This window comes from Pseudochaenichthys georgianus, chromosome 17 (genome assembly GCF_902827115.2).
Source record: "Pseudochaenichthys georgianus chromosome 17, fPseGeo1.2, whole genome shotgun sequence".
Taxonomy (NCBI): domain Eukaryota; kingdom Metazoa; phylum Chordata; class Actinopteri; order Perciformes; family Channichthyidae; genus Pseudochaenichthys; species Pseudochaenichthys georgianus.
The window spans coordinates 24,678,100-24,695,885 of NC_047519.1; the positions used below are offsets into that span (position 1 = coordinate 24,678,100).

Consider the following 17,786-nt stretch of genomic DNA (forward strand, 5'->3'; position numbering starts at 1 on the left):
AGTCTGTGGACAGTGAAGCTTGCCCGGCTACTGTGAGATGTGCTCTAAAGCGAGAAGAGGTGTTTGAATGACGCATGCGTTGTGGCGCAAGCTACTTATAGGGGGTGATTTCCCCTGACGCTGACGTCAAGATCACCAGCCAATCAGGATTGGCGTAATGAGATTGATGCTTCTGTTTGCGCCTCATCGCGGAGCAAACAGAAGCATCAATCTCATTACGCCAATCAGGATTGGCGTAATGAGATTGATGTTTCTGTTTGCTCCGCGATGAGGCGCATCCCATAGTGAGACATCGAACGGAGTGTTATGAATGAGAACTCATCTTTACCTTTCAAATGTTCACCGGCAAACCTCAGTCTGGCTCTGATGTGCCACTCTTTGAGTAAAGGGGTTCTTCTGGGACGATGGTCCTGAAGCCACCACTGTGTTCCTTGAAACATCAACTCCAGAAGAGGCCAGGTCAGCAACAATCATCTTGGCAGATGTCCGGGGATTCTTGCTGACATCTCTGACTATTTTCCTCTCCAGAGTCCTTGAAATCTTGCGCTTTCGACCACGCCTAGGTTTGTTTCTTACAGAATTTGTCTCCTTGTAATTCGCAATGATGCAACGTACAGCAGTTCTAGACACTGTGAAGCGTTTGGAAATAGCAGTATAGCCTTCCCCCTTATCATGAGCCTCCACTATCTTCTTTCTGAGCTCAAGACTGATTTCCTTTGTCTTTGGCATGGTGAGTAGGAGTAGTAGTATAGTCCCCCTCAATAAGGTATTCAAGTGCCTGTTTCTTGGAGTCCTTTTATGCTGATTGAATGCTCAGGTGTGGTTTGAAAGCTGATTGATTGATTAGGTGTGTTTTGAAAGCAAGAATTCACATGGGAGCTAATATTTTTGACCAACCCATTTTCACTATATTTGATATAAAGCAAGCCTAAAAACTTATTTTATTTTCCGAAATGTACCAAAAGCTACTAAATAGCACTGGTGAATGTTTGATTATATCAAGTTTTATCAATGCTGGAAACTGTATTTATTTGTTGTTCTTCCCTTAAGTTTCCTCGTGCTTTTACCGCTGCTCTGGCTGCTGTGTCTCCTTTTCGTTGATGCTCTTCCTGAAGGTCTCACTCTCATCCTCTTCTTCACACTCTGCCAAGTCAAAGGATATGTCACAGTCTGATTGCTTGTCTTCACTTTTCTCATCGCTGGAACCTGTTTTCCTAGATGTTACAGTCTTAGAGTTTCAACGTTTGCCTGCAGAATTTCTCTCAGACCTTCCTTTAGGTGTTCCTGTATTTCTCCTTCTTTTTTGCACAGTCTTCATTTCTCTTCTTCCGTATCTTCTTCTCTTTCCACATTGTCAAACCTAGAGTCGTGCCTCTCTCATTTCTACTGTCGTCAGCATCACCATCAGTGGCTGTGTTGACATGACTGTTTTTTCTAACTTACAATTCTTCCGTCCAGGCCAGAGCTTGACAAGTGGTAACTCTGCAAATGACTCTTCAAGCTCACGTTGTGATTGAAGCTTTTGTCACATTGCAGACACTTAAAAGGCCTCTCTCCTGTGTGCAGACGCATGTGGGACTTCAGGTGTCCCGCCTGGTTGAAGCTGCGTTCGCACTCTGAACATTTATGCGGTTTCAATCCTGTGTGCACAATAGAGTGTCTCCGAAGATGACGTGCACTCCTAAATTCATTCCCACAAACTTCACATGTGGGCTTCTTTAATAATCTGTGTTTTGCCAAGTGGTACAAGCGTCTTTTATAGGTGGAAAATGTCTCTGGACAGTGAGGACATTTATAGGGATCTGTGCTATCTTCATGAGTCTGCTGATGTTTTAGTTTGTCCAGCTTTGTTTTGAAGGCAACGTGGCAGTATTTACACAGATGGTCATATGTTTCATCGTGGATTCTGCTGTGAGATTTCAGAGACAGCTCATTAACACATCTTTTGCCACATATATTGCAGGAATAGGGCTTTATTTTGTGCTCACATGTGTGAGACTTCATAAAAAAACGTCCACACTCTGTGCAGAGCCCTTTATTATACAAATCTTGTTCCTCTCCGCTTTCTCTTTCCTCTTCAGACTCCTTTGTGAGCTTTTCAGTGAAATCCTCAGTTGGTTCCCATTCGAAATCTGAACTCACCCCACCTTCATCCCCTTGCTCTCCTTCATCCGACGGATCGCTTTCTTCATCACTGAACGTAACAATCTCAGAGCGAACTGTGTTGCTGGGGTTGCCATCAGTAGACATTTTCTGTGAACAATACAACGACAAGAATGACAACCTGGAATAGGAAAAGTGTCAAAGTCTATACAGCCCAGGATATTATGGACAAATGACCAAGAAGGAGGCAGTCACCTTAATGATTTAGTATTCAAATACAGTATATATGAGAAGTCAGCCCATGTGCAAACAGTTCAGGCCATAATAGACTGCCAGTTTAGGAAAACGCTCTGCAGATACTACAGATAACAGGGATGATGTGACACTATACATTATGTATTTATTTCTTATCACTCCTTTCATAATGAGCCTGACAGTAGACAGCCACTGTGAGCACAGCTGCAGCTGCTCTGTTCGGCTATGAATATGCTTAGTGCTCAGGTTTGTAGATGTATCCATGATGCTATAGGTAAGGCTACGGTAGCAGGATTGTACTACTCTTAACTGCTATTTACATTAGACAATAAACATTATTCAGGCATTTTGATTTTACCCTTCAGAGCTTCTACTAGATGCAACAGATGTATTAATACACCACAGAACTTCAGGAAAACAGTAACTTCAGCAAGAATAAGCCCTGCATTTACTTAGTGTTACACAAGTAATACTGTAAACTAGTCATTAGCATAACAACCAAGGCATAGTGGCAGTCTACTAAATAATACATCATTATTTTAATCAGTCTTTCTCTCAAGATCACAAGGAAAGCAAAGCAAAAACGCAAAAACATATTCTTGTCCTTCTAGGGCTTTAGGATGGAGTAGGTTAGGAGGTCATTATTTACAGTCAGTGTGGATATGTTGTGTGATTATAATCCTACCTGATGGGTCTCTGGCGTTACGTCTATATCTTCTGTTAGGGGTTGATCTTCAGCTGTGGGCACGCTGGCATTGACTTGGCTTTTCCACTGGTGTCTGTAGTCACACTGAGCACACTGTTGGTTCAAGATGATGAGCTCGCCATAGGTGACCTTCTCCATCTGAAGTTTGCATCCACATGACGGGCACTTACGGCGGAACAACTGGAAGAGGCAGCGTTCATTCACAACATGCTTTGCTTTTATCTGCAGAGGAGCAGCTCTGAAAGGAAATTAAAACAATTGTTAAATGTAATGCAAACTGAAAAAACTCCACAAACCGTTGAGAACGTTTAACTCACTCCTGATTGTTCAGATCCACTTTCTTAACTTTGAGTTGTATCTGGGGGTATGCAGAAGAGACAGCATTCAAAGCAGCAGGTGGATTTAAAGTTGAATCATTAAGGTCACCACACTGAGGAGCAGCACCTTGGTTATCCACAGGCTTCTACACAAATGACAAAAGTAAAGGATTGTAGTTGAACAAAGATTTGTACAATAAAGGCAGGTCCCTACCTTGCTTAATGGTAAAGTTTGCCCCTGGTGTTCTCAGCAAAATCACAAGCCAAGCATTCATTCCATTCCTAACAAGCAGCACACTAGGACATTAAACATTTGTTTCAGAACACCTGAGAGCACCATGAATATGTGTGTACTAACTGGACAAAATGTATACTAAACAACATCATGGTTAATGGCTACATTAGCCTGTAGGGCAGTGGGATGACAGAATTGCACAGACTGGGCAGCAGTAACACGGTAAGTGCTCATTACACGGTGTGTGACCTCAACAGCACTGTTGGAATGAGGCAATGTGCCATTAAGCACCTGTCAGAGTACAAGCAGCCTTTAAACCGGGCTGTGCCCCACGTTAAGTGAATTAGCACACTCATTTAAGAATGTTAAACAATGTGGACGTGATGTACTTGACAGTGGACAGCAAATCTGTTTTAAATGAAAGATGTTGATTGCCACATTGCACTGTGGTTATTGCGTCATGAAGCATGTTGAGTGTTTATGACGTGAATGCAAAAAGGACTTAGTTACATTAGTTATTCCATTTAATAGGTCTCAGATATTAATTCTAAACTGATTTTATCGGGAAAAGAGGTATGGATTTACTCAGTTTAAACGGCATACACACAATTAATTTAACAATTGATCTAGCATATTATACTAAAGGAAAACATGCAAAACTCCCAAAGGTATGTATATGATTATTAGATTAACATTCCGCATATATCGAGCTTTATTAGAATGTCGTGACTTTATCAAACTAGACTCACCACATAGTGTGGGCTCTCCAGCAGCTCTTCTGGCTCTGCCTTGACCCTCACTGAGGGGACAGCACTGGGCTTCAGCTGGACCGTGTCTGCCGCCGTACTCGGGTGCTCAAAACAGTCATCAGTAAAGTGTTCTTTACATATGGTGATGTCAGTCCAGCACGATTCTTTAAGTTGTTGCTTGTTTGCTTCAAAAATAAACTGAACCCACTCCAGCCTCCTGTCCGGATCCTCGGGTAACTTGAAGCGTTGCGCATGGCGACTCAAAGAACAACATCCGAGGACGGAGCACATGCTGGGGTTAGACCTTTATATATACAGTCTATGGGTTAGATCTGCCCTCCAGATTTAAAAGTGCCGGACAGTTTAATGTTTACAATTTACGAGGACTTGACTGCCTTCCACTACTTACAGTTGCAAGCTAACAGTTGGACATTTAGCTAGTGGCTAAGGTAACGGAAGGGGCGGGGTTGTATGGCTGGGGCAGCTTGGTTTGCTCAGAGCCGTATCCCGGCTGCGTCTATAGTTTTTCCAACCCAGTTTAGATTTAACCACGCCCACTTCCGCATTACGCAAGGATCGACGTAGCTCTACGCGATAGCGTCATAGACTTCATCTTCGGCAGTGCGGTCGCGGTAAAGCAGGATATTGAATAGTTGTTTTTTGTCTTTCCAAAGGATTTGTTGACTGGAAGTAAACGATCCTGTAATCAAAGCCATATCGAAGTGTCCTGAGATTGTATTACTGGTGTTTATAGCATGTGTGTATTCTCAAATGTCGTTTTCAGGAAAAACAAAAGACGTTTTAAATATCTTATCAGAATAGCCTGTGCAGGGTTTATGTTCGATCATATCAACCTGTAGTATTTGTCCAGTATTGTAGGCCTACTATAATGCTGCATTTATTTCGAGTCATTGGGTAACATGATATTTCAATTAATTTTTTTCATTAAAAAAAACAGCAGAATGTTCATGAAAATATTCATTTAAATTAGGAAAACCACTAAAATCTTATGAAAATAGGTGTTTCTACTTGTCTCGTGTAGTTCGTAAAGCAGTATTGATTTGGAGTCAGTGGATCACTTATCATGGAAGCTGTTATGTATAAATAAATGTGATGTTTTAATGTGTAAACATTGATATTCTCATAACAATATTCATTCAAATATAGAATTAACTAGTGAGTTGTTCCTATTTGTCCAGTTGCGTGTCATAACGCTGCATTGATTTGGTAGATTGTATTACTATTGAAACAAATTCAAGAACAAATTACACCAAACCAATGTAGAATTATAAAGCATTTCCAATACAAATATGAGATTAACTTTAAATAACAACATTGTGAAATATTTCACATTTAGAACCAAAAAGAAAACCAACAAGCACTGTGCATAAGCAGTTTAATTTGTACTCAGTCTCTATACACAACAGTGAACAGGATTCATGCATGTGTGTTGCATTAAAGTCATTGAGTCTTAAAATTTAAAAACAATAAAGTTTGAAAAGAGAAACTGTGCTCAAGATTGGTTCAAATATACAACATTAAACAGCACACTTTTGTATGGCACCCTAAACTGATTTTGCCATAAGAAATACTCAACTCAATAACCTTTTTTTTTAATGTTAGGTTTCTTCACTTCAATCATTTCCTGGTCTCCCCTTTGCTTCACTAATATGTTATTGTTCTGGCTGCTGTGCCATTTTTTTCAAAATCAGAGTCAATGTTTGGGGTCAATCAGTCTTTGTTGAGTCAAAGGACGTGTTGTTTTCTGTTGGCTCATCTTCACTTTCTTTTTCACTGCAGCGCCTTCTCTTCGCTGGCCTTGCATTAGTCCCTGCTTCATTTCTCTTTGGCCTTCCTACGGGTCTACCTGTGCTCTTCTTTTTACGTTTTGGCTTAACTGTTCTCCTCTTCTGCACCTCCTCTTCTTCATCATGTTCTTCCATATTGTTGTCTAACCCAGAGTCTCTCTTGTTTCCATACTTCTGACCATCACCAGGGTTGCTTACCGTTTTTATTCTTTTACCCTTCTTCGGTTTAGGTCCTGAGCTGGATGAGTGGTAACGCTGGACATGACTCTTCAGGCTCACATTGTGATTAAAACTTTGCTCACAATGCTGGCATTTAAAAGGCCTCTCCCCTGTGTGAAGACGCATATGGGATTGCAGGTGGCTTGCCTGGCTGAAGTCACGTTGGCACACTGAACACTTATAGCGCTTCACTCCTGTGTGCACAGCTAAGTGCCTCTGAAGAGCATTGGACTCGGCAAAGTCAAGATTGCAGATGTGACATTTTAAGACGCGGTGAACTCTCAGGTGGGATCTGCGTGCGTTATTTGTGGTAAATGTCTCTGAACAGTCAGAACATTTGTAGGGTTTTCGTTCAGTTATGTGGATCTGCTCGTGAGTGATTTTGTCCACTTTTGTTTTGAATGTAACATTGCAGTATTTGCATGGATGTTCATAGTTTTCATCGTGGATTCTGTTGTGAGCGTTTAGTGCGACCTCACTAACACATCTCCTGCCACAAGTATTGCAAGCATAGGGTCTTGTTTTGTGTTTACATGTGTGAGATTTCTGTTTATTAAAAAACGTGCCACACTCGGTGCAGAGCTGACTGTGTTTGAGGGCAAGTGGAGGACAAACCCCATCCATTTCCTCTTCAGATTCGGTTTCCCCTTCAGATTCTCCATGAAGCTCGTTCAGCAGTAAAAGTTCCTCCTCTGGAACCCAATCCTGGTCTGAGTCACTTTCATCATCTGACTCCTCTGATTCCTCCATGGGATCACTCTCCACAGTGCTCTTAAAAGTTTTAAGGACAAGAATGGGTATGAGTAAAAGTGAACATGTTCAGTACAGGATTAATATTACAGCTAGACAAAAAAAGAGTTGATTCATTCATTTATCATTCAGTCTTTGAAATATCAAATAATAGTACAAAACTAGTTCTACTCACAACTGTCCAAAGCAACCGAAGGTCCAAAACCCAAGGATATTCAGTTTACAGTTTTATATGACAGGTAGAATCATCAAAACCTCCCATTGAGAAGTTCAAGCATCTTTTCACTGCTTGATCAATTACTTTAACTATCGGATTTACAATATGGTCCTAAAATCCACACTGACTGTTGTATAAATGTATGTCAATTGACCGATTGTTTAAGCTCTACCTATTTAGGCTACAATAGTCAACACAAAAATCCACTGCATAAAATTCCAATAATAAAAAACATAATTGTGAAAATATTGGAGTGTATCTTGCATATTAATTTAATTAAAAAAAATTGGAATGCACAAATCTATTACAAAAGGAGACTTAACTCTTAGCAGAGTGTTTGGTTATGTTTTAGTTTGTCTGACAATTGAAGTCCTACCTGTTGGGTCTCTGAAGTTGCGTCTACTTCAGCTGTGGGGACACTGGCATTGACTTGGCTTTTCCACTGGTTCCTGTACTCACACTGAAGGCACTCTTGGTTCACAACGATGAGCACCCCATAGATGACCTTTTCTGTCTTTACTTTAGAGCCACATGACGGGCACTTGTGGCTGAACAACTGGAGGAGACATTTTTCATTCACAACGTACCTCCCTTTCATCTGCAGAAGTGCAGCTCTGAGGAATCAGTGAATCAAAAATATGAGATACAACATTAGAAAGTCTCATCTAGTGTTATCAAAGTAAACTGTAAAGAAGGATTCACTTACTTTTTCCTAATCATATCAATGTTCACAATGTTGTGTAGCATTTGCCCATAATCAGATATCTCTGAAGCAGAACTTGGTGCTGGGTTTTCTTGATCATCTGCAGATTAAATGTAACCTTCACCATTATAAACATGAAAAAAATACATTTGAATTAAAACCAATTGTATTGTTAAACCTTACCCCTTGAAGTTAGTTCTGATTCTTCAGGATTGTAAGATGGACGATCACATGTTCTTAGTTCTTCAGGCTTCTACACAAAGTAACACACAGGGTTACACACAGGTAATACATGTGTCATCACATGGCAGTATGGCAGGTCACTGAACATTTCTGCCGTCCACTAACACAATATTTTCTGTCACTTCTGAAATCTATGTAGGATGTAAAGACTGAATAAGTGGAACCAGACTAGAAATTGACCATTTAAACTCAGGAATTGCTTTACAAAAAGTGTATTACCTAAACTAAATTAAAATATGCCTAGATGGCCTAATTCTTCTCACTGCTACAGCCAACATTCATCCTGTATTTGGCAAGTGGCAGTTGCTAATTTAATTCACTGTCTCCAACAAAGACATGACAAATGCTCAATATACAACATCAACTGTCATAGGGGTTATTACAATGATTTGAGACATGTCAATACAAACATATAACAATGAAAAGTGAGTGAATCATTTGGATACAATGTACTCTACATGTTGCATATAGCCCACACACATTAATATCACAGTGTCATCACTTTAATTGATAAAATAATGAACAAACCAAATTGCTCTTCTTGACAATTATATGTGCACATTATATGTGTTCTGGCCACATGATAGATATAAATGATTTATGTATTAATTGAGAAATGAATGGCAATGTAAAAACCTTTTAAAAAACCTGTGTAATGATAAACTCTGTGCTCACTAGTGAGGATATCCCAATCTACCCAGTCAGATGTGGTATTAAAACAAACACACCAAAAACGGAATGCAGTGTCAATAGCTATGGTAAAAAGTAATATATGGCATTTCGTTGATGTGCTGTTAAATAGGAATGAGTAACTTGTGTATGTGTGTGTCTATTATAAATACAGACTCACCACATATTGTGGGCTCTCCAGAGGTTCCTCTGGTTCTGACTTGACACCATGCTTGGCACACACTGATGGGACAGCACTGGACCTGAGCTGGGCCGTGCCAGGCAGGGGTTCAAAACAGTCTCCATTAAAGTGTTCATTGCAAATGGTGATTTTAGTCCAGCACGATTCCTTAAGTCGCTGTTCATTGGCTTCCAGGATGAACTGAACCCACTGCAGCCTCCTCTCCGGATCCTCCGGTATCTTAAACCGTCTGGCACCACGACGCCATGAATCACATCCGAGGACGGAGCACATCCTGGAGGTAAAGGATCTCTTCCCGTTTTAATGTGGCGGGTTAATGTAATGTGTACAGGGACTGCAAGACTCGCAAGGTCCCAAACAGTAAAAAGCTTAAGGGCTAGCTGGTGGTTTCGCGGCTTATGGCTAGAAAGGATCCGCGCGCCTTGTGTAGAGCTCTCGCGAGAGTTTGCAAGTCACTTGGCTGAATGTTTACGTTTGGCAGGCAGCCTTTCAGTTATGATCGTTAACATCAGTGGGCCACAGCAAATGATGGTGAGAAGCTAAACTATCTATTAATTATGTCAATTACAGGGAGTGTGATTGTTGAAATAGGGTGTTATCTTGCTGTTCAAAGAAGAATGACAACACTGTAGATCACCAACACTATGGTTTATTTTTTATTCACAGGCAAGTCAACGTTGTCGGAGTAAAAGTCCCAAGATAGCTCCTGGTGCAATAAAATGTTCCCTTTCAGTGTTTCACTATTATGTCTGATGTTTCTCTTAATATTGCTGCTGCATTAATGTGTATGTTGCATGTTACTGCTGGAGATGTGTTTCCGAGCAGCTCCGATTACAACGAGAGTTACAACGAGAACGTGACGTCATATTTACACAAGACGGATCCTTTCCGGCTGGGTTGGCTCTTATCCATGGGTGGGCCGGGTTGAATAGCGGGGTTGGCTTGGTTTGGTTTAAGGCGTATCCCGGTTTGTTGGAATCCCATGTTGGAATCAAGGGAATTACCATTGTATGTACACATCCTTGGCCCACTCTGTGTGTGTGTGTGTGTGTGTGTGTGTGTGTGTGTGTGTGTGTGTGTGTGTGTGTGTGTGTGTGTGTGTGTGTGTGTGTGTGTGTGTGTGTGTGTGTGTGTGTGTGTGTGTGTGTGTGTGTGTGTGTGTGTGTGTGTGTGTGTGTGTGTGTGTGTGTGTGTGTGTGTGTGTGTGTGGTTGCAACACGTTCTCACTCCCATCCCGTCACATATTGCGGTACTTTTCCCACAAAGGTTCATGCGAACTCTTTAGTTCGCATGAACTAAGTACAGATCGCGTTCACACCGGAAAAGTCCCTGGGGGTGGATTAGGCAAATGAAGCCGCTGACGTCACTTCTTCTTCTTCTGCTTTGGGTTTACTGGCAGGCCGAAAACCACTTCACGGCGTATACTGCCGCCCAAAGTCCCCGGCCGGAAGTCCCCGGAGTTGTGGACTGGCTTCAGTAGAAGCTGCTGGGAGTCCCAGCAGCTTCTACTGAAGCCTTCCGAGTAAATCGCCAGAACGCCGACACCTCCTCATCTCCACCGCTCCCATGTTTTATTTTGTGTTACCATAAGTTAGTCTCTCTGCGTTTCTGCGCTGGGCTGATGCTAATAATGCTAATGCGAGGATAATAAAATGGCGGCTTCACAAAACTTTTTGGGAGTTTTACGGGGCGTGGTTTGCAATTCGCCCAGCCAATCAGAAATATAGCTCTTTTCTCAAAAAAGCAATAGAGAGGCGAAGTCACGCCCATCTACTTCCGGCCCATGGGACCCCGGAAGCGAAAAATTAACATTGAATTCAATGGAGAGAGAACACGTATCTTTTGATCCCGTTTGAATTGTGCCACGAACTACACATATGATGTTTGTCAATCTTAAACAATAAGTTCCATGTAAAAAAAGTCACATTTTGTCGTAAAACTGTTGAAATATAAGACTATGAAAAATACGCGACTACAAAGACTACAAATCCCAAATCCCATTCTGGCTCGCATAAGTGATGTCACAGGCGATAATGCTCCAAGTGGTTGCGACTCGTAATTAAAGAAGAAGATCTCATAACTGATTTATTCCCTCCAATAAATAAGAGATTGCTAAAAATAAATTCAATTTTACAAGATGCCTGTGTGCTTTGTACCAGGTTGCAATCACATAAGTGATCATACTTATAGATCATAGCTCGTTCTATCACTTCCCGTCTGATGAAAGGACCAGGAGTCGCTGGATCAGAGATCTCAGGTAATACACATGTTGTGCATGGAACACAGTCAAGCTAGCTACATAGCTAGTAGCGAGCACGTTAGTTAGCATCACATTACTTAGCCTTGTCATTTGTATTAGCCTTAACATGAAGTGAACTCAAATGTTAAACAGTAAGAGTAGTCATGATGTTAAGTATTTTCTGAAACATTTGAAGAGGAACCTATCGCCAGGTGCTAAGGGGGCGGGAGGTAGGCTAACGGCAGATTAGCATCTGCGATCTTTTCTACTTAATGCTATCTGCTCAAATGGTTAACATTGAACATTAAAAGATCAGGCAGTTCAGGGAGAGTCGAAGGAAGGAAGGCAGGCAGGCAGCTTTGCATGACATGTATTTATTTATAGAAGGACCATGCATACAAAAACATTAATCTCAGCAAAGAGAAGAGATGCAATATGCCAGATTATAGCTAATTTCCATCTGTGGTCCATTCTTCTGGACGTGTTTCATTGTGATGATAGTGAGTCAATCTGTTTGTTGGAAAGACAGTAGTTGAGTGATTACTGATAGAACATTATTAAAAGAGATAATTATTCAAAGTGTTGTTACTTCAAAGTGTTGTTACTGACCTTTTTCTCTTTTATTTCCTTTACCTCACCTGTAACTGCTGAGACCCTGAGGAACATGCACACTGGACTGACCTGCTCTGGCAACCTGATTTCCACTGTACGTAATAGTATTTGGTTATGGTATATTATTTATATACATCAAAGGCACAATGCACCCCCCAGAGACACACATGTATTGAGTGTGATATTGTGCATAGGTCAAGTGAAATCATCTTTACATACTAGAAAACTGTAGGAGCGGCAACTTGTTTTGAAATTGAATTTTTAATATCCGATAATGAAGTTGATCTGTTTTCTTTATTCTTCTCTCTTCCCAGCTCCATCCATCACCGTGCTCTGTTCCTGCAGGTCCTGCTTGCTAATCAATGCTTTATTTTTTTACACAATTACAAATAAAGTCAATGTGTTGTATGACATGAAGTTGTGCTTCATTCTGAGTCGATAATACATTAATTCTGCCTTCAACTGCACAATGATTGTGGACTGCACCGACATCCATGTAGCTGCCCCTCAGTAAGATGAACCAAGCAAAGAGGGTCAACATCATGCCTAAGGACATCCAGCTGGCCCGCCGCATCCGCGAGAGAGGGCTTAGACTGACCTGAGACCAGCACACCCAAACACAACGGCTCTTTTAAGAGCCACCTACAGTTTCAAAGAGTTGCAATCCTACGTTATTATAATGATTAAACTGGTTTATGTGTCACTTAGTTTACTGAACCGTGATGAAAGAAATGAGTGAGGTCGTGGTTTACTGAAGTTACAAAGACATTAATATATGAGTGACAGGTCAGTGTAAACACAAGCTTCTGTCAATTATGGATCACTCAAACTATTTATATAAAAATATGTAATAAAGTTCTAAAACAAGTATTAGGTATATTCCTTGATAGCTTTTGGAGAAGGTTGTTTTTAAGTTTACTAAAATCTATCGTTTCAACTGTTTCACTTTATAAAAAGGAACAGGTGAGTAGAGCATCATTGAGTTTCTTATTCTGTCAGTAAATTATCCAAATGAAATGTTTATCATTATTTTATTCAACCCTAAACAAATTGATTGTACCTTTTTAATAATGACCTTACATGGTTAAGTTAACTTCAGAAAATCAAATCTGTTCTGAGAAAAAACTAATAAATGTTTAAAGATAGGAACTTGCCATCCCACTGAAAAACAGTCCGTAGAGATTTAAAGGCGTCGTTGTAGTTCAGTCCAACGTTTCATTTGGATTCATTTCTCCAACAGTCAACTATTTTCATAAAGAATATATATATTTTTCAAAGTCAACTTTATTGTCAATCTTACTCAGTTTGTGTTTATAGACAGAGATCAAAAATACTTTTAAATCAAATAAAATTATACAATTTACAGATATGTATACAAATATATATATATATATATATCCTATATAATGATGGTGGACACTTCACCTCCAGCAGGGCAGATGGCTGCACAAGTCCATCGGGGGATGCTCCCAAAACACCGACTCACTCACAAAGAGACCAGACTCGAACACTGTCTCCTGATAGGCCTGCACAAAAGCCTTCACCGCTTCGGCCTCGTTTACAACCCCCCAGTTGACAGCCATGACTCCGTCCAAGTTGTACCCCCCGAGCACCCTCTTCATGAGGGACGCGCATGGAGTGGATGAAAGTCCCGACCGCAGCACAGAACCAAACTTGCTGGCTGTCAACCTGCCCCGCCTGTGTAACTGCCACTTTGTCCGCTGTCCTCCGGTGGCTGTCTGGATGGCAGCTTGCTGGTCTCTGCTCAGTCGCATTGAGGCAAGAATTGCCTCAAGCCCCCGACCCCCTTCACCAGCTCCGGCACGGTGACAATGGCCTGATGTTGAGGCCGCGGCTCTAGCTCAGGTGACAAAAGCCATGCCCCTCAGTGCAGACCTGAACCAGTCTACATCCTGAGTGGCGATGTCTCTGGCCAGTGGGTTGTATGTCTCCTCTCACTGTTGGTAGAGTTGAGACACCGGCTGGACTACTTTGGAAGTGCCAGGCTTCCTCCACTGGCACTCAACATCTGTGGAGCGATCTGCCACATGGCACATATTGCCAATGCTGCAGCGTGGCTGCATTTGTACATCCCCCGTGCAAAATCACAGACAGCGCTCTGCATCGCGCCATCGCCTCCCATGCAGATCTGTACAAATAAAGAAAGTACCATGTTTGTTAGCATGCTATAATAGATTGAATGAGCAATAATACAAGGATGGTCCGGATCTGGGGTGGGAGGGGTTATTTTTCCATAGTTTTGTCTGATTGTTGTTATTGTTTGTTTTTTCTGTATTTTTTGTAATGTGTGTTGTACTGGTTGTGATTGTACATTGTATTTTTCTAAATGTGTATGAATACATTTTTGAAAAACATTTGATCAACAATAAAAAAGGACTTGGTCAGGATCTAGACTCAGTGTGTAGTTTATTAATTAATCAATGCTCTCTACATTAGGAAAACACATACCAGTGTACCCGAGGGAGTCACACACAGCTGTGCCTGGATAACCAAACAAATTGACAAGATAACCAAAACCCTTGAATCTACACACAGCAAATAAACTCAAATGACACAACGAGATGTAAAAGGAGATCACACATACAGTATAGTCGATATAAAACTGTCCGTTTCAATCTGAAGAGCAACTAAAACAAAACACGGGAGTATACCTTGTTCTTGTGAACACTAATGTTATCCACAGCATACACAGAGACCACGAAGTTCTAAAGGAGAACACTAGTTACTGAAACAAAACACGTTAGTGTACCTTGTTAGCTAATGTTAGCTAGCTGACATTAACGTTACACATTGCACTCATATTACTCACCAACATCTTGTAAAGCCGGTCCCGCTGCTCTTACAGAACCGAATAACTCCCCTTTCGTGTATGTACAGCTCTCAACGTGTCCAGACTTGTAGTCACCTCGTTTTATACTTTTATTCTCATTCTGAAAGAAACAGGTGACATTTGCTAACGTGACGGCCATCTTTGTGATGGTGACGCGTATTGTGCGAGACCAAGAGACCTGTAGTTCACTCAGCGGTTTCACACAAAAAAATGTGTAACTTCACAGTTTTACGACACATTTTAATTTTTTTGAATTGCAAAATATTCTTTTAAATTGACAAACATCATATGTGTCATTCGTGGCACAATTCAAACAGGATCAAAAGATAACCTTTCTCTCTCCATTGACTTCAATGTATAATTTTACGCTTCCGGGGTCCCATGGAGGCTCCCGGAAAGGGAGGGACTTCGCCTCTCTATAGAGTCTGTCTGCAGACCGCAGCAAGGACGCGTTTCCTATAGGGGCGTTTCCTATAGGGGCGTTTCCTATAGTGAACGACGGGAGCCAATAGAGTCTGTCTGCAGACCGCAGCAAGGAGGCGTTTCCTATAGGGGCGTTACCTATAGGGCGTTTCCTATAGGGGCGTTTCCTATAGTGAACGACGGGAGCCGGCTCTCGCCCGCGAACGAGACGTTTTTTGTTTTGTTTTTGCGGAGGGATCTAGATCGGCATGAAGGCACATTATGCAATGTGCAATGTGGACATTATCCCGCTTATTACACACGGCCACATTCCCAACAAAGTAACGACATGACTCCCAATAATAATTGAAATGCTTTTATGGATTTAGAAAAAGATTTTATTGATTTAAAAAATAGTTTTTTGTATTGATTTAAATTGACATGCATCCGCTAAGAAAAGTAGTCCGTTGTTACTGTTTGAACTAACGTAACAACGGCAGGAACTGCTTCTATAGTGTTTTTGAGGAGCTTTTTGATTACAGATTTGAAAACATCGTTGCTTGCTTTAAAAGTAGCACAATTCATTATGTCAAACCTTGAAAGATATCCCTGCCCTAATGCCAAAAGTAACTGGCAACTATGTCGCCGTAGCTATGATGTCTATGTCTGGACCGCTGCGTAAAAAGGAGGGTTTCTGACCCATTACTTCTCTTCCTACTTTTTGTCCCCCTCTTCTCCCCGCTGCAGCCTAGCAGTTGATCTCAAAGCACGCTCCCCTCTCCTGCAGGGAGAAAAACTATATTTATATACTTTATATAGGTTGATACAGTAGCCCCTTTTTTTAAATAGTTTTTATAGGTGTTGCCATCTGTTTTGTGTAGCGTGGTTCTACAAGCAAGTCAATGCATTAATTGGGTGGTATCAGAGAGTTACACGGGTGTGTAAATGCAATGAAAACAATTGGCCACAGCAAATAATTTATATTAAACATGTAATTTTTACTTTTGAATACTTTAGTACAAAGGATGTCTTGAATAATTTAAGTGATATATGTGTACACATATAAATAATTAGTCAAAACAGCGCTACATTTGATTTAATTAAAAGGTATAATATGTGGTAAACTGAAGAGCCCTTTGGGAGCCGAAAGAGCCGGCTCTTCTTGGTGAGCCAAATGATCCGGCTCACCAAGAAGAGCCGGAATTCCCATCACTAGAACAATGACTTCTTCTGCGAGGATTTATAAAAGCAGCTGGATAAAAAAAGTTAGGAAACGCCCCTATAGGAAACGCCCCTATAGGAAACGCCTCCTTGCTGCGGTCTGCAGACAGACCCATCTCACGGGAGCCGGCTCTCGTCCGCGAACGAGACGTTTTTTGTTTTGTTTTTGCGGAGGGATCTAGATCGGCATGAAGGCACATTATGCAATGTGCAATGTGGACATTATCCCGCTTATTACACATGGCCACATTCTCAACAAAGTAACGACATGACTCCCAATAATAATTGAAATGCTTTTATGGATTTAGAAAAAGATTTTATTGATTTAAAAAATAGTTTTTTAGTATTGATTTAAATTGACATGCATCCGCTAAGAAAAGTAGTCCGTTGTTACTGTTTGAACTAACGTAACAACGGCAGGAACTGCTTCTATAGTGTTTTTGAGGAGCTTTTTGATTACAGATTTGAAAACATCGTTGCTTGCTTTAAAAGTAGCACAATTCATTATGTCAAACCTTGAAAGATATCCCTGCCCTAATGCCAAAAGTAACTGGCAACTGAATATATGTCGCCGTAGCTATGATGTCTATGTCTGGACCGCTGCGTAAAAAGGAGGGTTTCTGACCCATTACTTCTCTTCCTACTTTTTGTCCCCCTCTTCTCCCCGCTGCAGCCTAGCAGTTGATCTCAAAGCACGCTCCCCTCTCCTGCAGGGAGAAAAACTATATTTATATACTTTATATAGGTTGATACAGTAGCCCCTTTTTTTAAATAGTTTTTATAGGTGTTGCCATCTGTTTTGTGTAGCGTGGTTCTACAAGCAAGTCAATGCATTAATTGGGTGGTATCAGAGAGTTACACGGGTCTGTAAATGCAATGAAAACAATTGGCCACAGCAAATAATTTACATTAAACATGTAATTTTTACTTTTGAATACTTTAGTACAATATGTCTTGAATAATTTAAGTGATATATGTGTACACATATAAATCATTAGTCAAAACAGCGCTACATTTGATTTAATTAAAAGGTATAATATGTGGTAAACTGAAGAGCCCTTTGGGAGCCGAAAGAGCCGGCTCTTCTTGGTGAGCCAAATGATCCGGCTCAGCAAGAAGAGCCGGAATTCCCATCACTAGAACAATGACTTCTTCTGCGAGGATTTATAAAAGCAGCTGGAATCCCTTAAGTTGCTATTGGATAAAAAAAGTTAGGAAACGCCCCTATAGGAAACGCCCCTATAGGAAACGCCTCCTTGCTGCGGTCTGCAGACAGACCCATCTC

At 41.0% G+C, this 17,786-nt stretch overlaps 2 protein-coding genes and 1 long non-coding RNA gene across 4 annotated transcripts; 1 reads left to right on the plus strand and 2 right to left on the minus strand.

The window, feature by feature from the left end:
- Positions 1-258: 258 nt before the first annotated feature.
- On the minus strand, positions 259-4,856 carry LOC117462346 (zinc finger protein with KRAB and SCAN domains 8-like). Of its 2 annotated transcripts, none has more exons than XM_034104536.2 (4): positions 4,366-4,856; positions 3,382-3,422; positions 3,044-3,302; positions 259-2,253 (listed from the first exon to the last, which is right to left on the minus strand). In XM_034104536.2, exons 1-4 carry the CDS (start codon positions 4,654-4,656, stop codon positions 1,435-1,437), a joined length of 1,410 nt encoding a protein of 469 aa, XP_033960427.1. In that variant the 5' UTR covers positions 4,657-4,856; the 3' UTR covers positions 259-1,434. The 2 variants fall into 2 exon arrangements, with proteins under 2 accessions (XP_033960427.1, XP_033960426.1); XM_034104535.2 differs by having other exon boundaries at positions 3,382-3,527; positions 4,366-4,854.
- Positions 4,857-5,755: 899 nt separating this feature from the next.
- Positions 5,756-9,611, minus strand: LOC117462419 (uncharacterized). The gene is made up of 5 exons (XM_034104646.1): positions 9,156-9,611; positions 8,246-8,315; positions 8,066-8,162; positions 7,736-7,973; positions 5,756-7,163 (listed from the first exon to the last, which is right to left on the minus strand). Exons 1-5 carry the CDS (start codon positions 9,447-9,449, stop codon positions 6,093-6,095), a joined length of 1,770 nt encoding a protein of 589 aa, XP_033960537.1. The 5' UTR covers positions 9,450-9,611; the 3' UTR covers positions 5,756-6,092.
- Positions 9,612-11,342: 1,731 nt separating this feature from the next.
- Positions 11,343-12,440, plus strand: LOC139435599 (uncharacterized). The gene is made up of 2 exons (XR_011644825.1): positions 11,343-12,121; positions 12,342-12,440. It is a non-coding gene; the product is annotated as an uncharacterized lncRNA (long non-coding RNA).
- Positions 12,441-17,786: the final 5,346 nt, after the last annotated feature.